Below are 23,213 nucleotides of genomic sequence, written 5' to 3' on the forward strand. Positions count from 1 at the left end.
TGGTGCGGCTTTTGTTTGTTTGTTTAATATTTATTTATTTTCTTTGTTCATTTGGCTATGACAGGTCTTAGTTGGAGCATGCAGGATCTAGTTCCCTGACCAGGGATCAAACCCAGGCCCCCTGTTTTGGGAGCCCAGACTCTTAGCCACTGGACCGCCAAGGAAGTCCAGTGGGTGGATGTTAAAAACACAGATCTTAGCAAGTGTCTAAGAAACAGAAAAATATTAATACAATATCATTAACACCAATTAAAAATGCTGACAGCATGAAAAAGAATGCTCGTTTGGTGGGGAGTTGGGGAGCGTCCGAATGATGCCTATGTGGGCTGGGAATGGGTAAAGAGGAATAAACAACTATGTGGAGGAAATTAGGTGTTGCACGAGACAAAAGGAAAAAGGAGACCTATGTTCCATTCCGCCAGTGGCGCATATCACATTTTCCTTTTCCTCTTCCCTTCCTGGCTGCCTCCCAGGTGAATTCCCCAGAGAGGTAATTCCAGGATGAACTCCAGGACTGAAGTCCACATGCCATCTTAGGAATTTTCCCTCCATCTAATTTATCCTTCTCACTTTATTTTATATGACTGCATAATGTTCCAGCCAGAAGAAAAAAAATTGTTCTTTATTATCAAGAATTGAGGTGATGCCTACATTTTCACCAATAGCAGCAACTATACAATCTCGTCCAGACATCTGCAGGATTTCTCTGGACCCCACGGACCCCGACAAGGCAGCATCACAAGTTTTATGGGCCCTTTCCTTCAAAAAAAAAAAAAAAAAGAAGTTATCTTTTGTGACTACATTGGTACGAAGACAAATATAATCCCAGGTGGACTCATAATGTGCATTATTGGTCTATTCATTTTTTCCTTGGAATTTAAAAGAAATTAAAGTAAGCAATTTCATGGGCCACTAACTTAACAAGTAAGTTTTCCCTGTGCCATGAGATTTATACTAAATCAGTGGTCCAGCCTCGACTAGAACCAGGACTTGGGCAGCCTGACTCTGTCCACAATGACAGGCGGGCCATGCCAGGACACACACTGCTTTCTATCTGTTTGATGAAGGCCATACTGAGCATGCAAGCGGAAGCAGTGCTGTCCTGGTAAATGTTTAACAACACTTGATGAGAGAAATCTCTAGTATTCTTGCCTGGAGAATCCCATGGGCAGAGGAGCCTAGCAGGCTACAGTCCACAGGGTCGCCAAGAGTCAGACACGACTGAAGCGACTTAGCACGCGTGAGAAGAGAAAAAGTCCTTTTCTGCAGCATTTGCCAGTCTCTGTGGTATAAGTAAGCTCATGGACCATTTTAAGCTACCTATGTGACATCACTGAACAGAGCTGGAAAAAGATGCAGAGCAGCTTACCCTTACATAATATTTTCATCGTATAGATAACAATAGGGACAAATAACCTCTGGAGCTCAGATAACAATAAAATGCAGTAAAATAATTAGGAAGTGATGAGTTTTGAGTACTTCTTACCTCTGCTTTTAGTATAGTCTATTTACTTGTATGTTTTTATAATTTAAATTTTACTAATGACAGGGTTCATCAGTGGGTTCACAAACATTCCTAAAGCTTTAACCATCAGTTCTTGCAAACTGGCACATGAGCTGCTTCCAGCCCACCGCTGGCTGAGGGACATACTGCAGTGGGTCTCCTGGACCCAGACCTGGTTAGTGACAAAAGACTACATTTCCCAGAAGCCTCCTCTCCCAGGACCTGCCCTCGGCCTGGAAAGCTGTTACCATGGAGACAGGCTAACAGATGGTACAGGCTGTCCTCAAGGGTGAGATGGGAGCTGGGGTGTGGGGTGGCTGAACCCCACCTGGCAGGGAGGAGGGCAAGGGCGTGGGCTCTGGTGGTAAGGGGGATTCTTCTGCCTGGGGCCTATCAACCCCAAACTTTCTGGGGAAGTTTTCAGTGTGTGTGTGTGTGTGTGTGTGTGTGTGTGTGTGTGTGTGTGTGTGTGTGTGATGGTGAAGAGAAGGTTGTTGCTGGGGAGAAAGACTCAGGGAAGGGCTTGTGGGGTGGGGAGCGCTGCTGGGCACAGAGTTGGAGGAACTTTAAGGCGGGACTGCCTTCCCCAAACTGTGCTTTAGCTGACGGGGCAGGCTGATGCAGGGAATAAGCGTTGCAAGTCCTGGCTCAGCACCTCTGATGACGTGTTCTGTGACCTTGGCTTAGAGCCCATTTCAGTGGCTGCCCACTGACACCTTGGCCTCCTCGCCTCCTATGTCTTTCCTTACTCACTCCCCCTCCACTAAACCATCCATTCCTTCTAGTATTTTTACATTTTATTAGGCCCTTAAATGCATGGATTTCAGAGCCAGAAATATACAGGTTCATGTATATTTCTGCTCCTTACTAGTTCTGTGACTTTAGGGCAAGCACTTAACCTCTCTAGGCCTCAGTGTTCTCCTCTGAAAAGTGGGTATCATAACAGTATCTGCCTCATAGGGTCCGTAATGGAAAAACTCAGTCTTCCACCTTCTGTGTGTCTCCTTTACTTCTCAGAAAAAACCCTTTGCTTCTGACACTTCTGGTACCAAATATGTGGGTTTTCCCCTCACTGAGTAATTCCTCTTTGAAATATTCATTTATGTATTTGGCTACCTCAGTTCTTAGTTGCATCGCACACAGATCTACATTGCGTCCTGTGGGATCTTTCTTTGCAGCTCAAGGACTCCCTAGTCGTGACGCGTGGGCTCAGTAGTTTTGAGGAATGGGCTTAGTTGCTCCACTGCACGTGGGATCTTAGTTCCCTGACCAGGGATCAAACCGACGTCCCCCGCATTGCAAGGAGGATTCTTAACCACTCGACCACCAGGGAAGTCCCAAGAAATGCTCCATGACACCACTTGGGTGTCCTACAATTCAACTCAATTCTGACACTACCTCCTTGGAGTGGCATCAGATCCCACAGGTTAAAGACTCAGTCCCACAAGACTCTTCCCACTCACTCCAGATGCCAATAGCAAGCAAGTAGTCGGTCCCGGGTTACCCACAACTTCTGTTCAATGCAGCTACCGATTGGGGGTTCCCATGACCCCTCTCTCGGGTTCTATTTATTTGCTAGAGAGGCACAGAGAACTCAGGGAAACACCTCATTACATTTACCAGTTTATTAAAGGACACAGTAGAGGACACAGATGGCCAGGCAGGTGAAGAGATACATAATGCGAGGTCTGGGGAGGTCTGTGAAGGTCCCGAGTGCAGGAGCTTCTGTCCCCGAAGAGGACATTGCCTTTCCAACCTGGAGGCTCTCTGCACATCCTACTGTTGAGAGTCTTATGGAAGCTTCCTCACAGAGGCTTGATCAATTATTGAGCCCATTTCTACTCTTCTCTTGTCTCTGGAGAATGGAGGAGGGGCTGGAAATTCCAAGCTTCCAGCCACGGCTTGGTCTTTCTGGTGACCAGAAAGACTCCCCATCAGGGAGTCATCCAGGGGGTCACCCAGCCTTGCTGAAACAGAAAAAAAAAAAAAGAAAAAGATGTGCCTGGTGTTATCACTTCGGGAATTATAAGGGGACAGGATCTTTGGTCCACTGTAGTGAGGCTGGGCTCTCTGGCTGCAGACAAGGCCTTCCCTAGGGCGCATGAGCATATATGGCATTTCAGTGTCCATCCACCCCCCACCAGCCCCCACAAAGGTCCTCCATCCTGAGAGATGACGCAAGGGCTTGGCCAGAAGACTGTAGGCTGTGTCACTGACGCCTGCCCCTTATTCAGGTGCCTTAGAGGCAGCCCCATTCTTGCCCTCTCTGTGTTCCAAGTATGGTGATGTTACCTCTTTTTTTTTCTTCCTTGCTGTTATGAATGGCGCCAGAGGTAAAGAATCTGCCTGCTAATGCAGGAGATGTAGGAGACACAGGTTCAACACCTGGCTTGGGAAACAACAACTGTTTGTCTCCAGTGTTGCCAACCATGGTGCCACCCAGTCTCGTGAGGCACTGGGAACCAGCCCTGTTAGCAACTTAGTGACTGAGCATATAGGTGTCATATCTAAGAGGTCTAAAAGATAATTATGAATAAGTTTCTTTGAATTTAGACTTACTGGACTAAGCATAAATATATTTAATAGGAAACTTCATAATACTCGGAGAAGGCAACGGCAACCCACTCCAGCACTCTTGCCTGGAAAATCCCATAGACGGAGGAGCCTGGTGGGCTGCAGTCCATGGGGGTCTCGAAATCGGACACGACTTCACTTTCACTTTCACTTTTCACTTTCATGCATTGGAGAAGGAAATGGCAACCCACTCCAGTGCTCTTGCCTGGAGAATCCCAGGGACGGGGGAGCCTGGTGGGCTGCTGTCTATGGGGTCGCACAGAGTTGGACACGACTGAAGCGACTTAGCAGCAGCAGCAGCAGCCAGAAGGAGAAAGTAACTGGCTGAATAAATATACAAAAAGCAAAGCAAGGTTAATAAGTGTCAGCTACCTGCTCCTGCCCTGACAATAGTCTCAACGTGTGCCCTGCGACATCTCTGCCTCAAGGGGAAATCTGCAAATGTCAGAAAGGTGTTACAGGCGTACTTGCACCATGTGGAGACTTTCTCTCTGATGGAAAGGACGTTTAAGAGGGTCTTGCCTCCTCCCTTTGTGCCCTAAACCAGCAGTCCCCAACCCTTCTGACACCAGGGACCAGTTCATGGAAGACAATTTTTTCATGAACCAGGGGTGGAGGGAAGTGGTTTCAGGATGATTCATTTATTGTGTAATTTATTTCTATTATTATGACATCAGCTCCACCTCAGATCATCAGACATTAGATCCTGGAGGCTGGGGACCCCTAAATTCTAAAGCACATCAAAGCACCACCCAAGGACACAGGTGGTGTCATTGACTCCATTCTGGCCTGAAACTGGCCATTCTGAGTGCATTTAACCCTCCTGCAGCGACCTCCTCTCTAGACAGTCAGAGACACGCCAGAATGGAGGTCCTGAAGGAGAAAGTGGAGGAGGAAGAGGCGGCGGAGCGAGAAGAAGCAGCCGAGCGGGCCGAGAGGGGAGAGAAAACAAAGAGGCCGATGGAGGTGCGGAGAGGGGAAACCACCATGACGCAGGAGATGCTCAGAGACCTGGAGAGGAAGCTGTCAGAGATCGAGGTCTCTGTCCCGGAGAAGATCTTGTGAGTGTCAGGGATGGGGAGGGAGGGGGCTATGGCCCAGCCACCCTGGCGGGGGTCAGACCAGGGCTGGGCAGAGAGAGAGAGCAGGTCCGAATGGTGATGCCGGGGCTGGGAGGCAGCACGGGGACCCACAAGGAGGCGGTTAGAGTGAGGACCAGGCTTTCAGGCTGTCTGGGCCAAGTCTCCACTCTGCCCCTCCCTAACTGTGCGACCTTGGGCAAGCCGCTCAGCCTCTCTGCATCATTTCCCTCATCTGTTTAAATGGGCAGCTGATCAACCCAGTGCTCGGTGACAGCCTAGAGGGGTGGGATGATGGAGAGGGGAGGGAGGTTCAAGAGGGAGGGGACCTGTGTACCCTTATGGCTGTTGTGCAGCAGAAATCAACACAACATCGTAAAGCGACTATCCTCCAATTAAGAGCAGATTTAAAAAGAGCAGCTGATAGAAAGGCATTTCCCTCCTAAGTAGTCACGAGGGTTAATGAGGAGTAGAGCAGCTAGTAGTGGCAACTAAGGTAGACGGAGGGCTCCCTGTGTGCCAGGCCCAACCCCACGCAGGCTGATACCACCCTCTTGTGGACACAGGACCTTCACCAAGGACACTATCGACACCTCCAAGCTGCCCCTTTCCTACCAAAGCAACACGCTCAAGGAGGAGCACCTGCTGCAGGTGGCTGACAACTTCTCCCGCCAGTACAGCCACCTGTGCCCGGACCGGGTGCCCCTCTTCCTGCATCCGCTGAACGAATGCGAAGTGCCTGTAAGACTGGGTGGTAGAGGGCAGGGCCGGGGCCGGAGCACAGAGGGAGGGAGGCGGGCCAAGCACAGCCCTCTCCTCGAGGGTGGGGGCGGGCAGCATATAAACTCAAATGCCACAGGCCCCAGCAGGCCCAGTGTGCGTCATCCCTGTGGTGGCTTGGAGCCCCCATGCCCACGAGGCCAGCCCTGTGCAGAGAAAGGCAGAGATATAAGACAAAACGGGCCAGGACCCGAGTGCTGGCCTCCCTCCTTCCCACCCTGGGACCCAGGGCACGTCCCTGATTCTCACTGGGCCTCAGTTTCCCCACCTGTAGATGGGATGGCAGGAGATGAATGCGAAGTTACAATGCGGCAGCCCCTGCATAGGCTGACAGGGGCTTGCAGACCGTTTGATCTGGCCCACCTGGTGATGTAACCCTTGTGTTAGCTGCCAGCACTTGGAACTCAGCTGTTCCCAACCAGATCCCTAGTCTCCTCTTTCCTAGATCTGGTAACCCCGGACCTGCATTTCTGCTACAGCCATCAGCGGGGGCTGCCCCTTAGGTGGGGCCATGTGTGATCTGGTGCTGGTGAAACCTTCCTCGAATTCACAGCGGAGACCCCAGAGGCCTGGCTCCTGGCCCCAGGGCAGCAGAGCTGCCCCTCAAAGGCTGTGGAAGCACTAGCTCCCCCACGCTGGGCAGCGGTCTAGAGCCAGACAGACCCGACTGTGCTACTGACTGTGAACCTGAACAAGTCAGCTCACCTCTCAGAGCCTCGGCTTCCTCACCCGTCAGCGGGACCTGCCTCACAGAGTTGCTGGGGGTCAGGGAGGTGATGCAGGACTGAGCGGTGCTGAGTGGGGTTGTGGTGATGACGCAGTAGTGATCACATCACTAGCACAGGATTATGCTAGATCTGGACAAGAAGGGCCTTGAGGGAATCCCTTCCTCCAACTCCCAAGGTCCTGAGTAGGAACCTGAGGCCCAGAGAGGCCTAGAGAGCCACCCCCAACCCGATCCTGAGGTCTCCAGCTTCCTCGGAGCACCGTGGTTTCCTCCCAAGTGGCACATTGCCCCAGGGCCTGTGGTCTCTCCCTTTGCAGAAGTTCGTGAGCACAACCATCCGGCCCACACTGATGCCCTACCCTGAGCTCTACAACTGGGACACCTGCGCCCAGTTCATCTCCGACTTCCTGTCCATGGTGCCTTTGCCCGACCCCCTCAAACCTGTAAGTACCACCTGAGGCTGCATCCTTAGGCCACGAAGCCAGAGATGGGAAACCAGGCAGGTCAGGAGAAGGAGGTTTGGCCAGCCTCGGGCCACAGTCTATGAGTCTGTCAGGGCCGAACCCCTCACCGACCCCTTGGCTGGGAGTGAGGCTAGGAACAGGCCCAGAAAGAGACTGCCCCTTGCCTGAGGTCACACAGCATGCTTGATCTCTGAAATCCCACCTTTTTGACTCCTTTGCCTCCTTCGGCTTTCAGAGTCTTCTTTTTAGGACTTTAGGAGGTGGAAAAGGAGAGAGGGGGACCAGCTACCCATGTTTCAAGGCCACATTTTTTGGGTTCTGACCAGCTTAATCTCTTTAAGAATGGAGGGTGGGAAGGAGGGAGAGAGAAGGGGATATGTACATAGTGGAGAAAGAGAAGAGGGAGACAGAGGTAGGAGGTAAGGGTAACTTTGGAATAAAACCATAGACCATCCAATCAAAGATCCTCAGGCCAGAAGCCTCAACATCCAGACGGTGTTTCCCATCAGGAAGGAGTCCATGGCCCCTTGGAATTACAGGCAAATGTGGATTGCACTTTCTGGACACGGGGCCTGTGGTTTTCACCCCATTCTTAGCAGGCTCCCTAACCCAGCAAAGGGGAGGAGCCCCACTGGGGTCGAGCCTGCACACTGGCCCTGGTGCCCAGCCCTGGGGAGACTGGTGAGGGGCAGGGGGCAGCTGTACTGACCAGCCTGCTGTGCCCAGCCCTTGTACCTCTACTCCTCGACCACTGTGCTCAAGTACCAGAAGGGGAACTGCTTCGACTTCAGCACGCTGCTCTGCTCCATGCTCATCGGCGCCGGCTACGATGCCTACTGTGTCAACGGCTACGGCTCGCGGGACCTGTGCTACATGGACCTAACTCGGGAGGTGTGCCCACTCACCATGAAGCCCAAGGAGGTACAGCCGGGCCCCTGCTGCCCTCAGCATCACATGAGACACACTATCCTTATAGCAGCCTGTCCCTGCCACTGAGCTTTACAACTGGGACACCTGCGCTCACTGAAATCGAACCGCTGATGATTTCTGTCCCCTTGGCATCTTCATGCACACAGCCCATTCCTCCAAACTGGCTGCTCCTCTCCACTTGTTGTCACTCAGCTTCAGCTACTGTGTTCCCCACATTAGTGAATGCCACATGGCGGCTATCTTCAGCCAAATTCTTCCAAATTTATCCTGTGCACATGATAAAAATCCATCCAGTCATTTTCATATAAGGAAAAAGCAGACAAATGAACAGACATGTAGTTCTGTCTTTTTTTTTTTCTCCCTTCATATAAAAAGATCCCTTTTTTAACAGCACAAAATTTCACCAAACCTCCAGCAAACCACAGCAGGCAGTGGTGGTGCTTTTATACATGCGGACTGAGCACACACCATAATGGCCCGAGGCAGCTGTGAACACTCAGAACACTTTTAAGTGAATTTAATTGTAGGAATCATTAAAGCATCTCTGTGCATTTCAAAAATAGCCACACTACAGGCAGAAAGGACTTCTCAGGCGGCTCTAGTAAGAACCCACCTGCCAATGCAGGAGATGTAAGAGATGTGGGCTCCGTCCCTGGGTTGGAACTATCCCCTGGAGGAAGGTATGGCAACCCACTCCGTATTCTTGCCTGGAGAATCCCATGGACAGAGGAGCCTGGCAGGCTACGGTCCATAGGGTCGCAAAGAGTTAGACACGACTGAAGTGATTTAGCCTGCATGCACAGGCGGATAATGCTTTTCATGGACTGGATTGATTCATGACCCTGGCCTTACCCAGGGTCAAGGCCCCATGGGTATCTGCAGCTTGGGGCAGGGAATCCAGGGACCTGAGGCAACCATCATGATGCACCTGTGTTATACCTTTGTGAGCAACTGGGGCCCCCGGGGCTGTTCCTGGTGGAGGAGAGGGAGGCACCTGGTGAGAGCCCAGCCTGCTCTCCCAGGCCCAGCTCCCCAGGAAAGATGGAACAAAAAAAGCTCCATCACTGTTTTTGGCTCCAAAGGCCCATGAACTCACATACAGGCCTCTTAGCTCAGCCAAAATTTTAATTATGAAATTGATATCAATAGCTAATGGGTGCTGAGAACATTCCGGTCTATAAACCACTTACACGTTTCTTGACTTGGTTGCTCCTCTCAAGAGCACTGTGTGGTAGGAATGATTGCTCTTGTGTTTTACATGTGAGTGTGTTGAGATGAAATAGTTTTTGTGACCAAAGTCACACAACCGGTAAATGGGTCCCTGGGGGCTGAGGCCCAGTCTGTCTGATCATGAATGGTGGAGATTCGCTATTTCTCCCTTATATCAGGTCCCCATTCTGCAGCTCCGGTGCTGTCTTTTCCTGGACATTTTCTGTCCACCTAGCACACATTTCTGTACACACACACGCTCATGCCCACGTGCGCACATGCACACACACACACACACACACAGAGGCTTTGTTCTTTTTCCGAGCCCAGGAAACTCTCACTTCAAGTCAACATATGAAGCCCTGCAGTGGTAAAACCTGGAAACTCTGATTCTCGACAATTTGCCCCTTTTTCTAAATCAGATCCAGATCGTAGCTAGTCTAGGCCGTGGAGGACGAAGAACAGAAGTCACACCTCCTGAGCTCTGGCCTGGATGGGCAACTCATACAGGCATTGTCCTGTCTCCATTGGGCAGATCAAGCCTGGGGAAAAGGTTCTCACTGAATTTTGCAAAAGAGGCTGCGGCTAGGGAAATGGGAGGACATGCCCACAGTCACAGGTCTGGAGCTGAGGCTCTTTCTGTGTTTGGGGTCAGAGAGCCTGCAGACCCCAGGAGCAACAGTGTGCGTGGCTGCCGATCCTTTACCTCTTGTCTCGTGACAGACAGTCAAGGAGGAGGAAAAGGCACCCCCTAAGAAGTATGCCATTAAACCGCCCAGGGACCTGACCAGCAGGTTTGAGCAGGAACAGGAGATGAAGAGGCAGGAGGCAATAAAGGCTGAGGAGGAGAATCGGCGGAAGCAGGAGGAGGCACGTCTCTTGGTGGGTCCACCATCCTCAGCCCTCAAGCCATGGACTCGGCTCCAGAGAAGGGGCTGCTAGGAATGGGGAAACAGACCAAGGTCACGAAGGGATGTGTTTATGGGCCCCCAGGTTCAAATCCCTTCCTCCCTCTTCCAAACAACCCCACTTCCGCCCAGCCATGCGGGAATCCCAGTGGTGGTCAGCCAGATGCTAATACTACAGAGCTGTGCTGCCTGGGCCAGTTCATTGTGTGGTGTGCAGTTCTGGTGTCCTCCTTGTTCCAGGCCAGAAGCTCACTGAAGATATACCTGCATACACTCTACATCCATCCTCCCATTCACCTTCCCACCTTCCTCCCACCATCCTCCCACAATCCTCCCACCACCCTCCCATCCATCCTCCCATCCATTCTCCAATTCACCCTCCCATCCATCCTCCCACCATCTTCCCACCATCCTCCCATCCATCCTCCCAACCATCCTCCCTCCACCCTCCCATCCACCCTCCCACCACCCTCCCTCCTACCCTCCCATCCACTCTCCCATCCATCCTCCCACCATCCTCTCTCCCATCCTTCCATCTCTCCTCCTATCCACCCACACTCTCATCATCCTCTCATCTACTTTACTTCCCTCCCTTCTTGTCTTTCCTTCCATACAGTATTTATTCAGGGTCTACTGTGGGGTGCAGTAGACCCTGGGGATGCAATAATGAACTTGGCACAGTGACCCTTTTCCCAGAGGGATGCAGATAGGGAAGCCATATGGTGTCTGTCCCTCTATCTTTCTCACCCAGAATCACAACACAGAAAGCCAAAAATCCCAGATACCCTAGAGCTCCAAAAGGTCAAGTTATAAACCACAGATCGAGCTAGATCCTCCCATTTTATCTATAAGAAAACAGGTTCAGAGGTGGGGTGATGTCCTCAAGGTCACAAAGTCAACCAGAGATGCAGTGTGGATCAAAATTTGGTTATTTTGCTAGCTCCTCAGCCCCAGGGAGATGTTTGGACCCCTGATGATCCCCTTCCCATCCATTTGCCTCGAGGTCACCCACCTTTCCCGTGCAGGAGCAGGAAAATGCAAAGACCGACCCCCTGCACGGCCTTCGTGTGCATTCCTGGGTCCTGGTGTTGTCGGGGAAACGCGAGGTGCCTGAGAGCTTTTTCATTGACCCATTCACTGCACGTAGCTACAGCACCCAGGACGATCACTTCCTGGGAATTGAGAGCCTTTGGAACCACAAGAACTACTGGGTCAACATGCAGGATTGTTGGAACTGCTGCAAGGTGCCGGGCGGGCCTGGGCGGGTGTGGCAGGCGCAGTGGGGGAGGGTGGGTGTGGTCAGTGGGGAGAGCTGGCCACCAGCCAAGGGGGCTTTGGACTTTTCCTGGAGTACCCAGGGCTACTGCTTTGCCTGTACATAATCATTCCAGTATGATTACTGTCACTCTCTTAGTTTCTGTATCCTTATAAAATGTGGATTGTTAGTTCAATTGATTTTTAAAAAACATTGTATTGAAGTGCAATATACACGCAGAAAAATGCACTTATCCTACACGTCCGGCTCAGTGAACTTCCATACATACTTATGCATAAAAACTCAGTGCCAGGACTTCCCTGGTGGTCCTGTGGTTGAGAATCCCTCTCAAATGCAGGGGATGCAGGGTTGATCTCTGATGGGAAACTAAGATCCCATATGCCCTGGGATCACTTCACTGCAATGAAGATCCCTTCATTGCCCTGGGGCAATGAAGACCCACTGCAGCCAAAACAAAACCCCAAACTTCAGTGCCATTTACAGAAGTTAAAAAATATGTGCACGTGTTTGGAGGGAGGTGGTAACTGGATACCACGGGACTTTCTGGGAGTGTGGATAGTGTTCTATTTCTTGAACTGGTCTTTGCTATACAGCGACACCTCATCTCTTCCTGTAAGGACAATGCCAAATGAGCTCCACATCCAGGCCTATCCCAGGCCAGAGAGTTTTCGAGTCTCTCACCCTGAGACCAACACGGGAAGGCAGTCCCAGCCTCCCCAGGGCCTCCATCCCCCTGTGGGGATGAGGAGGGCAGGCGAGGACTCTCAGAGGCAGCCTAGAGCCACATTCTGGCCCCTCTGAGAGCCAGCGGGGTGTCTTCTCACCCTGGGCTTGGCTGTTTCCCGCCCGCTCCCTGCCCCTGTGGAGCAGGAGGGGGGTGCACTGGCTGTGGGGTGTGCTCAGCGACCCCTTTCTCCATCAGGAGTTGGTCTTCGACCTGGGAGACCCCGTGAGGTGGGAGTACCTGCTTTTGGGGACTGACAAGCCTTTCCTGTCCCTGACCGAGGAGGAGGACGAGGGGATGAATGATGATGATGACGTGGAAAACCTGGTGAGCCTCCGTGGAGTTGGGGGGACTTGACACCCTGTCTTGCTTCAGGCCAGCCTGACACACTTCCCCCCACAGGTATGTGTCTAGGGCGGGGGGAGCAGTTCAGATAGACCACTTATAGATTCCTTGAAGCAGAAGGGCCTGGACCATGCCCTCATTTTACAGATGGGCAGACTGAGGCCCAGACAGGTCCAGCGACCTGCCCAGGACCCCCAAATGGTGCAGGGAAAGGCTGGGACTTGCATTCAGGCCTCCTGCCCAGCCCCACACGCACAGCCCACACCCTGTTCAGCGGTTGCCCTGCCCTTTGGAGTAGGGCGATAAGACCCTCTCCACAAACCTGGGGAGCCCCAGAACCCATCCCTCACATCCAGGCCTCTCCTGCGTGGTCACCATGACCATCCACACACACTTCCAGACCTTTCTTGTCCCGCCTATCAGCCCTTCTGAAGGTCACTGACCTGGTCATCTCTGATCTCCTACTCAGGGGCAATCCAGGCAGGTCTGCATGAGGCCCTGTGAGTGGCAGCCAGAGGCCCAGAAGCCTTCACTCCTGGCTCTGACATCTTGGGCAAACTTCTGAACTGGTGGAAGCTTCAGTTTCACCATCTGCATGAAAAATGGGGGAATGGGGTCAGTTACATCGTGGTAGTAGTAACTGGGGTATTCGTTTGCTAAAGTTGCCACAACACAGACTGGGCGGCTTAAACAGCAGAAATTTCTTTTCTCATAGCCCTAGAGACTGGAAGTCGAGCTGTCAGCAGGGTTGGATTCCCCTCAGCTTGTAGGGGTGCCCACCCCCAGGTGCTCACACTCTTTCCTCTGTGTGCGTCTGTGTCCTAATCTCTTCCTATAAGGTCACCAGTAGTATTGGATTAGGGTTCAACTGAAGGACCTCAGTTTAACTTTGATACCTCTTTAAAGATCCTGTCTCCAAATATAGTCACATTCTGGGGTTCTGGGTACTAGGACATATGAGTTTTGGGGGGATACAAGTCAGCCCATAGGTAACACTCATATGGCCCTTTCTAAGTGCTGTGAAAGCAATAGTGTTAGTCTCAGTCGTGTCTGACTTTGCCACCCCATGGGCTGTAGCCCGCCAGACTTCTCTGTCCATGGGATTTTCCAGGCAAGAATACTGGAGTGGGTTGGGATCTTCCCAACCCAGAGATTGAACCCGGGTCTCTTGCATTGCAGGCAGATTCTTTACCATCTAAGCCACCAGGGAAGCCCTTCTAAGTGCCAGTAGGTGTTTAACTTGCCAATATCTTCACAGCTACCTGGTGTGATGGGTGCTAGTGATTATTATTGCCCCATTTTACTGACAGGAAGGCTTACACACAGAGGGTGAAATAACTGACCCAAAGTTACACAGCCAATAAGTAACAGAGCTGGGATTTGACTTGGGATTTGACAGTCCGGCTCCCAAGTCTGGGTTCTCAAAGGCAGTTCTTTTCGGCCTCCTGGGGCTGTTTGAGGACAAGTGAGACCACCGGTGTGAAGTGCTTGGACAGACGTGTAGACCCACCTGGAAGTGGTGTTGAGTGTTCTCAGCGTCTTCTCCCTGGAGACCAGAGAGCCTCCTCTCCTGCGCAGTAAATCCTGGACCACTGGTGCCCCCTGCAGGCGTCAAAATGAGAACAGACAGGCCAAGCGGGTGTCAGAAGTCTGAGCAATTTGGCAAGAAGAGTTTTGTTTTTGGTTTTGTTTTTTTAATTTTTTATTTTATATTGGAGTATAGCCGATTAACAATGTTGTGATAGTTTCAGGTGAACAGCAAAGGGACTCAGCCATGCATTTACATGTATCCATTCATGGAGAAGTTTCAAACTGAGAAAATCTTATGCCAAGTTTCTGTGATTACCTAACCTGAAGATCACTTGTCCAATGCAATTGCTAAGTCGTGTCTGACTCTTTGCGACCCCATGGACTGTAGCCTGCCAGGCTCCTCTGTCCATGGGATTCTCCAGGCAAGAATACTGGACTGGGTTGCCATTTCCTCCTCCAGGGGATCATCCCGACCCAGGAGCGAGCCCACATCTCCTGCTTTGCAGGCAGGCTCTTTATCAGTGAGCCCCCAGTGAAGCCCTTAAACCTGAGTTTGTTTCTGTTTTCAAATTGAACATCAGAGAAGTCATACTGGAGAAAGGCCTTATAAGTGAATGAATTCAATGTGAAAAATGTTTTACCCATAAATCCTCTTTCTATGTACATCAAAGAATTCACCCTGGAGAAAGGCCTTCTACCTGCAATGAATGTGGGAAATCTTTCATCAACAACTCCAATTTCCATAGACATCAGAGAATTCACACAGGAGAAAGCCCTTATGCCTGTAATGTATGTGGAAAATCTTTTATAACTCTGGCTGGCATCCGTTATCATCAGAAAGTTCACAGAGGGGAAGTGCCATATAAGGGCAGTAACTATGGGACCTCCTTTAATCAAATGCACCTCCTCAGTTCCGGTAGGAAAATCCACACTGGAGAAAAGTCTTATGAGTGCAGTGACTGTGGGAAATCTTTTACTGCTAACTCTGGCCGTTGGTATCATCAGAGAATTCACAGTGGAGAAAGGCTTTATGAGTGCAGTGAATGTGGGAAATCTTTTATTGCTAGGATGAGCCTTCTCAATCATCAGAGTTCACACTGAAGAAAGACCTTATAAGTGCAGTGACTGTAGAAAATGTTTTATTAGCAGTTCGAGCCTTCTTCGTCATCAGAGAGTTCACAGCAGAAAAAGGCCTCATGAGTGCAGTGAACGTGGGAAATCTCTTCCTGCTAGCTGTGGCCTTTTGTATCATCAGAGAGTTCATTTGCCTAGACTAGGCCTTATTTGCCAGATGGGGAAACTAGGCTCAAAGAGAAAGAAAAACAGTAAGGTCAACCAGAAAGTGAAAGTGAAGTCGTTCAGTCGTGTCCGACTCTTTGCGACCCCATAGACTGTAGCCTACCAGGCTCCTCCGTCTGTGAGATTTTCCAGGCAATAGTACTGGAGGGGATTGCCATTTCCTTCTCCAGGGGATCTTCCCGACCCAGGGCACTTCTTCCGCATTGTAGACAGACGCTTTACCGTCTGAGCCACCAGGGGAGGAAAGCTAGAATACTGTCAGAAGTGGGATTCGAACCCACGCCTCCAGGGGAGACTACGACCTGAATGCAGCACCTTAGACCCCTCGGCCAGCAGTGTCCCAAACCCTTATGTGCATTTATCAGTCAATCCTCCCAAGCAGTTAGAAAACTGACACTCAGAGCCATTAAGGGACTTTGCCTGAGCTGGTGTCAGATGGAGGGTGGGGCTTGGGCCCACCCAACTCCAGAAGCCCCTCTTCTAATGAAAGGCCTGTGGCTTTGTCTCCTGCCTCTGCGGGAAGTCGGGGGTGGGGTGGGGCCGGGGGTCACACAGGACAGGGCATGGCTGTCCTCACCAGGTGCCAGGTGGGTAGAGGGGTGGAGCTGCTCCTCTTCCTCCCCCCATCTCAGGTCATACCAGGTCAGATCTCTAGCACCCCTGAGGGAGCTGACAAGCCACCTTGGGGGGCTTGGCCCTGGGGGGTGAGGGAGCAGCTCTGACCTGCCCATAAGTCAGCCCTGATCAGAAGGCCCAGTCCTAATCAGAACTACCCACCCCACCCCCACCTCTCCCAACAGGGCAAGGAGGATGAGGATAAGAGCTTCGACATGCCGCCCTCGTGGGTGGAGCAGATTGAGATCTCCCCGGAAGGTACAGCATCTCTGGGCCTTTGGGGGCATCTGTGGTGGCGGGATGCCTGCAGAGGCTGCCTCGGCCCCTCATTTGCAAACCCCAGCCCCATGTTTCCTGCTGCACCCTCTTCATCTCTTCCTTCCCACATACACGCTCAGCTCTGTGGCCGGGGGCCTGACCCTAGTCTGGCACGCAGGACAGGGCTCAGTTACCAGACCCAGGGTGATGGAGTGTGGCAGGTGCTGTTCCCCTCCCTCAGCCCACTCTGCCAGGAGGAGACTACTCACAGTACCTGGGGGGCAGGGAAAGCGGGGGGGCAGAGCATGCTTGTGCCCCGTGCCAGCCTCTGCTGATTGCTGAGATTTCCATCTGGGAGTGCCTGGACCCACGGGGAGGATCTAGGCTGTCTCATCAGGGCGGGAAGGGCTGGAGAGGGTGTCATGGGAACTGGGGGTTGGAGGCTGGGAGTGGGTGGGCAGAAAGGGCTTCTGGGAGGAAGGCTCATCTAAGCTAAGTTTTAAGGGATCGGAAGAAGTCAGCACAGTAAGGGCAGGAGGGGATGGTGTTTCCAGCCGAGGTCTGGAAGAATGCGGTGTGGTCAGGCTCAAGCTGAGATGTCCTCCAGGGCAGGAGCCGCCCTCGTGACTTGTCCCCTCTGCCTCCTTGGAGTGGGCTTGGGGGCTGGAGGAGCTGAGCAAACAGCACAGTGGACAGAGGTTGAAGAGTGGCTGGTGAGGCTGGCCTTCCCTTCCCCCAGTCTGGGGAGGAAAGACCCCAGCCCACTCTGTGTCTTCAGCGTTCGAGACCCGCTGCCCAAACGGGAAGAAGGTGATACAGTACAAGAGGGCGAAGCTGGAGAAGTGGGCCCCATACCTCAACAACAACGGCCTCGTGTGCCGCCTCACAACCTACGAGGACCTGGAGTGTAAGTAGGCAGCTCTAGCTGCGGGGGGGTGAGGGTGGGGGGGTGGAGGGGGGCAGAGAGCTGGGTTCCCCGACATGTTACGTGACCTCGGTCATGTCACCACCCCTATCCGTGTGAGTGTGGGCCATGCTGGTGTGCTCTGTGTGCTGGGAGAGGTGGGACAGCAGCTGGGGGACCTGGCCTGGCTGCTTCAGACACTGATCGGGCCCCACAGGTACCAAGACTTTGGAGGTGAAGGAGTGGTACCAGAACAGGGAGGACATGTTGGAGCTGAAGCACATAAACAAGATCACGGGCTTGAATGTCGACTACTTCAAGCCAGGCCACCCCCAGGCACTGCGCAGTGCGTGGACCCCATCACTAGGCCAGCTAAGAGCCCAGGGTGGGGGCCTCATGTGCTCCTTAGAGCAGCCTCCACAGCAGCTGATGCATGGTGGGAGGAACCAGCATCCTTATTGCCAGGGTTCTTGGGTGGCAAGCAACCGAAATAGCCCCTGCCTCCCCAAGCAAAGCAGATGTGTGGGAGGTCAGAGGAAGCACAGAAAATCTAAGGAAATGTGACAAGTGTTCCTCCAGGAAAGGTAAAGCAGGGCTGCTGCCCATGCTGTGGTTGGGATCAGGTACCCATTGTGGCCACGTTTACAGGGGTTAGGATGCCTACAAGAAAACCAACAAGCACCCCCACAAGGGCAATGCAGGTGGCAGAAGTGTGGCAGTGCGGATGTGGTGGCGAGCCCAGGAGGCTGGGAAGCAGGGAAGGACATATCCTGGGAGGGAATTAACAACCCAATCCAAGAATTCACAAAAGAAAAACATAGGGTCAATATACATCTAAAAACATGTCCAATCTCACTTGGTTGAGACAGGAAGGGGAGGGGAGGGACGGGAAGGGAAGGGGAAAGAAAGAAAGAAAATCAATAAGGGACCAACCTACAACCCTTCAGTTGGCAAAAATGAAAAAATGGCCCTACCACGTGTAAGCAAGAAACTCCCCTTCATTCCTGGTAGGACAGCAAATTGGCACAACTTTTCTGGGGAGCAGTTGGGCAAAATAATCAATGATAGCTTTCAATTATGTATGTTTGTTGACCAGCAGTTCTGTTGCACAAATAGCAGGCAAGAAGGAAACATACATCAAACAGATGTTCATCATGGTGTTGATTATAATAACAAAAAAGCTGGGAGCAGCCTAAACACCTAGCTCTAGGGCATTGGTGACGTCATACATGAGGCTTCTCCCCAGGGCCTGGGGTCGGGTTATGAAGCCAGGGGCTCCAGGTGCTCACCTAGGCGTCGCCCCGCCCGGGCCCGCCCCCCCCCCCCCCGGCCACCCCCTCCCCGCAGTGCACTCGTACAAGTCCATGCAACCTGAGATGGACCGTGTCATGGAGTTTTACGAAACGGCCCGCGTGGACGGCCTGATCAAGCGGGAGGAGACGCCCAAGACGATGACAGAGTACTACCACGGACGGCCGGACTTCCTCTCCTACCGCCATGTCAATTTCGGGCCCCGGATGAAGAAGCTGGCTTTGAACAGCGCAGAGTCAAACCCCCGGCCCATGGTGGTAAGTACCTGCTGGGCATGGGGATGGGATGCCTGCCTACACTGGTGGGCCAAGGTTACCCTGAAGGGGAGGAGCCCCGACTCCAGGGAGCCTTCTTTACTGAGTGACCTTTCCTGTTTTACTAAACACACCATCTCGGGTCTGATGCCAGACATCAGCCACTGGGCCACCGAGATATTATGTCCTTGTGTGTGTGTATACGCACTCTTGACTAAAAACTTAGAAAATATGTAAAATTATAAAAAGTAAAAAATATCTCAGAATGCCATCTCTCAGCTATTATCACATATTAATAGACTGGATTTTGAGAGTCTTTTCAAAGATGTGTATGTGTGTGTGTGTGTGTGCACGCGTGCAGAATTCCTATATCACCCTCTTCACTTAAATTGTGCGGCTTTTTCCTCCATATTATCACGTTATTTTACACCTATATTTAACTTCTGCACACCAAAGAGGCTCTTTTTAGCAGTAAGCATTGTCAAGTGATTGAGCAGGCTGCCTGGAGAGGTGGTGAGCTTCCCGTCTCTGGAGGTGGGCAACCAGAGTCTGGCAGAAGGAGCTAGAGAAGAAATGGCGCACCACACAGGGCTGGAGCGCTGGGCACTGAGAACCCCTGGGGCCTTGAGAGCCACTGTCTAGCTGGGAGGGGCTGTTCTACATGAACCCCGCCCCCCAAATAACTCCAGACCCCAGCGTCCCTGAGGGTCCTTTGAGCCTGTCCTCAGGGCAGGCACAGAAGTTCCCCTTTTCCACCCCGCCTCCTCCGTATCTTCCGGTGTCCCAGAAAATCACAGAGCGATTCTTCCGCAACCCTGCGAAGCCTGCGGACGAGGACGTGGCCGAGCGAGTGTTTCTGATCGCGGAGGAGCGCATTCAGCTGCGCTATCACTGCCGCTCGGACCACATCACGGCCAACAAGCGCGAGTTCCTGCGGCGCATGGAGGTGGACAGCAAGGGCAACAAGATCATCATGACCCCCGACATGTGTATCAGCTTCGAGGTGGGCTCGGGAGTCTGGCGGGCATGGGCAGGATGGGGTGGAGTGAGGAGAGAGCCCTGGGGCCCTACACGCTGTCTTGGGGACCTAGGAGAACTGGGGTGGAAGGCCCTGGTACCCAGCCTGGAAATTCATCTTCGCCCCTGGGAAAATCAAGACCTCCCATCTGGGAATAATACTCTTGGAGCTCCTCTGAAAATCGTCTCCTTTTCCATCCTGCACCAAGGCTGTGACAGATCTCAACACCTCCGCGGGGCTGGCTTTCCTAGTTCCAGTCCTGACTTTGCTGGCACATTCCTTGGCCCCTCTGAGTCTCCGGTTTCTCTTCTGTTGCTAGTTGTGCTTTTAGAGATGCAACAGATCGAGAGAGGTGAAGCAACTGGCTGGAGGTCACACAGCTAGAAAATGGCAGGGGAAGATTTGAACCCAAGAGGTCTGGCTCCAGAATCTGCCCACAACCCCAGCAGTTGCTGCTGCTTCTCCGAGTCACTGTGGCGGTTGTTCCAGGTGGAGCCAATGGAGCACACCAAGAAGCTTCTCTACCAGTACGAGGCCATGATGAAGCTGAAGAACGAGGAGAAGCTGTCCAGACATCAAGCCTGGGAGTCAGAGCTGGAGGTCGGGTGTTCTGCAGGAGAGGGGCCAGATGGCAGGTAGCAGGGGTGGGGGGTGTTTTAACCATGTCTGCCCCCACTTCCCAACTCAGGTGCTAGAGATCCTGAAGCTTCGGGAGGAGGAGGAGGAGGCACACACACTGACCATCTCCATCTATGACACCAAGCGCAACGAGAAGAGCAAGGAGTACCGGGAGGCCATGGTGAGCCCTGCTCCCTGGCTTCCCCCGGACCCCTCCCCCACCGATCCCCCCCCCACCTCCAGGGTACTGAGGTTGATAGAGATTCTGGGGTGGGGGACGCCCTTTAGAGGTGATGAAGTTATTGACACCGCAGTGGTCCTGTTTGCTGTGAGCTGACCATTTCCCTGGATCATGCCCCAACACGTGCTCAGGATACAGGCCAGGTCCCCAGATACCACCTCCAGGAGCTATGGCCAAGCCTAGACCTCCAGCTGGGGGCTTCCCTGGAGGTTGTGGCCTGGGCTGGTAGCACCAGCGAGTGGGCTCTGGCCATGGGCCTGAGCTCTCTGGCGCCTGCACACAGGGCCTTCACATTACCCACTCTGGTTGCAAGACCTAGCTTGGTTTTTTTGAGGCCAGCTTCAGAATCCCCTTCACCAACCAAGTGGAGATTTCTTTAAAAAAAATAGATGAGGTTGGCCAAGACAGGACTGGGCACCTGAGGTCTGGTTCTCAGACCGCCAGAGGTGGGGATGTCCGCCCCCACATCTCCAGCTTCACTGGGCTCTGGCGGTCAACACAGGACATAATGAAGGCCTGAGGGTAGAAGGGAAAGAAGGAACTCACCAGCAGTTTTTAACATCATTAACAACGACGCTTTATTACCATTTATCGAGTGAGCATCTGCTGAGTGATAGGTATGTACTGAGGCTCGAGTGGAGATGTGTGAACTCACAGACACCAGAGTTGGCTGTCACCAATAACCATGAACTCAGGAGACAGCACAGAGCCCTCTGAGGCCTCAAGCACAGAGGGTTTGGGGCCCGGTTCTGTGTGGTCATATCTCCATAGAGCTGTCTGGGGGGTGTCTGCGGCCCCTGCTGGTCCAGCCGACCCTCAGTCCCCTTACAGGAGCGCGTGCTACACGAGGAGCACCTGCGACAGGTGGAGGCCCAGCTGGACTACCTGGCCCCATTCCTGGCCCAGCTCCCGCCTGGGGAGAAGCTCACGCGCTGGCAGGCCGTGCGCCTCAAGGAGGAGTGCCTCAATGACTTCAAGCAGCGGCTCATTGACAAAGCCAACCTCATCCAGGCCCGGTTTGAAAAGGTGCAGCCGGGGCCCTGGCAGGGGTGGGGACCTCGGCATCCTTCACCGGAAAACTAGCCCAGGGCTGTTGGCTCACCATCTCATAGACTTGTGAGGGACTAACGGGTGGAAGGGGAGGAGGTCAGTGCCTGGTGTGTCCAAAGGACCAAGCTGTCCTTCCTCATCCTTGTTTATTGGGTTGAAGGGTGGATGGAGAGGTGGATGAGTGAACAGAGGGATGGAGGCGTGGATGGCTGGAGCATTATAACAACTCCTATAGTTTTTGACCCATTTCTGTTGGTCAGGTACACACCGTGTAGTTCCCCTGCATTATCTTATTTAATCTTCACAAACGGCTCTATGGTGGTGCGGGTGGGGGTGAGTGCAATGACCCTCATTTTGCAGATGACAGATTGGAAGCTCTGAAAATGTACTTTGACCAGAGTCACATGGCTCTCAGTCCTAACTCCTGCTCTAACCTCGTGGACATGTTGTTGTTTAGTCGCTAAGTTGTGTCTGACTCTTTCTAACCCCATGGACTGTGCAGCCCACCAGGGTCCTCTGTCCATGGGATTTCCCAGGCAAGAATACTAGAGTGGGTTCCCATTTCCTTCTCCAGGCAATCTTCCCCAGTCAGGGGTCGAACCCTCGTCTCCTCTATTGGCAGGCTGATTCTTTACCACTGAGCCACCTGGGAAGTCCTTGTGGACATATAGCCCTCTAACAAGGCCCCAGGTTTTCTGCCTCTGCTTCTCTCGCTTCTATGAGAAGGGGTGACGGGGCTGACCTTGTGGGGCTGTCTGATGCCCTGTGCAGGAGCGGGGTCAGCCTGCAATTTGGGTCAGCCCTCCTGCTCTCCTTCCCCGTGCCCACAGGAGACTCAAGAGCTGCAGAAGAAGCAGCAGTGGTATCAGGAGAATCAGGTGACCCTGACACCTGAGGATGAAGACTTATACCTGAGTTACTGCTCTCAGGCCATGTTCCGCATCCGTATCCTGGAGCAGCGGCTCAGCCGGTGAGGAGGCAGGGGTGGCGGGAGCCAAGAGGACCCACAAGGATGTTGGAGCATCAGCTTTTGTTTTTTTGGTTGTGCTGGGTCCTCATTGCGGTGCATAGGCAGAAGCGGTTGTGGCACGCAGGCTTAACTGCCCTGCGGCATGTGGGCTCTCAGTTCCCTGACCAGAGATCCAACCCATGTCCCCTGCAATGGAAGAAGGATTCTTAACCACTGGACCACCAGGGAAGTCTCAAAGTACCAGCTTTGTAAACCCTCCCTCTGATTTCAGACACAAGGAGCTGGCCCCACTGAAGTACTTGGCTCTGGAGGAAAAGCTCTACAAGGACCCACGCCTGGTGGAGTTACTTAAAGTCTTTGTTTGATGCTCTTCACCCCCTACACCTGTGGTCCTCTGAGTCCCTCCTGAGGCCCCAGCAAAGCTGCCAGAGAAAGAAACCTCCCCCAAAGCCTGGCCCTTGTGTTCCCTATGCCCAGCTAATGACCATCCACTCAGGCACACTACTTTCCTGCTTTTCCTAATTTACCTATAAATAAACACTTGCCATTTGCCACGTGTACCTCATGTTTCACAGACTCCAGCAGCAGCCCTTTTCTCCTTCTCTTCTTTATCTGTGGCCTGGGA

The 23,213-nt window shown here is 52.6% G+C and overlaps 1 protein-coding gene and 1 long non-coding RNA gene across 4 annotated transcripts; one reads left to right on the forward strand and one right to left on the reverse strand.

The window, feature by feature from the left end:
* Positions 1–1,766: 1,766 nt before the first annotated feature.
* DRC7 (dynein regulatory complex subunit 7) lies at positions 1,767–23,148 on the forward strand. Of its 3 annotated transcripts, XM_027977877.2 has the most exons (18): positions 1,767–1,793; positions 4,908–5,139; positions 5,724–5,898; positions 6,982–7,107; positions 7,855–8,049; positions 9,991–10,149; positions 11,201–11,419; positions 12,374–12,502; positions 16,150–16,222; positions 17,001–17,129; positions 17,344–17,472; positions 18,474–18,694; positions 19,479–19,694; positions 20,199–20,309; positions 20,398–20,508; positions 21,400–21,594; positions 22,449–22,588; positions 22,860–23,148. In XM_027977877.2, the coding sequence occupies exons 1-18, from the start codon at positions 1,772–1,774 to the stop codon at positions 22,951–22,953; spliced, it is 2,676 nt and encodes an 891-aa protein (XP_027833678.1). In that variant the 5' UTR covers positions 1,767–1,771; the 3' UTR covers positions 22,954–23,148. The 3 variants fall into 3 exon arrangements, with proteins under 3 accessions (XP_027833678.1, XP_027833679.1, XP_060253961.1); XM_027977878.2 differs by lacking the exon at positions 17,344–17,472; XM_060397978.1 differs by lacking the exons at positions 9,991–10,149; positions 11,201–11,419; positions 12,374–12,502.
* LOC121816487 (uncharacterized) lies at positions 3,115–11,397 on the reverse strand. The gene is made up of 2 exons (XR_006056109.2): positions 11,188–11,397; positions 3,115–3,471 (listed from the first exon to the last, which is right to left on the reverse strand). It is a non-coding gene; the product is annotated as an uncharacterized LOC121816487 (long non-coding RNA).
* Positions 23,149–23,213: the final 65 nt, after the last annotated feature.

Source organism: Ovis aries, chromosome 14 (genome assembly GCF_016772045.2).
Source record: "Ovis aries strain OAR_USU_Benz2616 breed Rambouillet chromosome 14, ARS-UI_Ramb_v3.0, whole genome shotgun sequence".
Taxonomy (NCBI): Eukaryota; Metazoa; Chordata; class Mammalia; order Artiodactyla; family Bovidae; genus Ovis; species Ovis aries.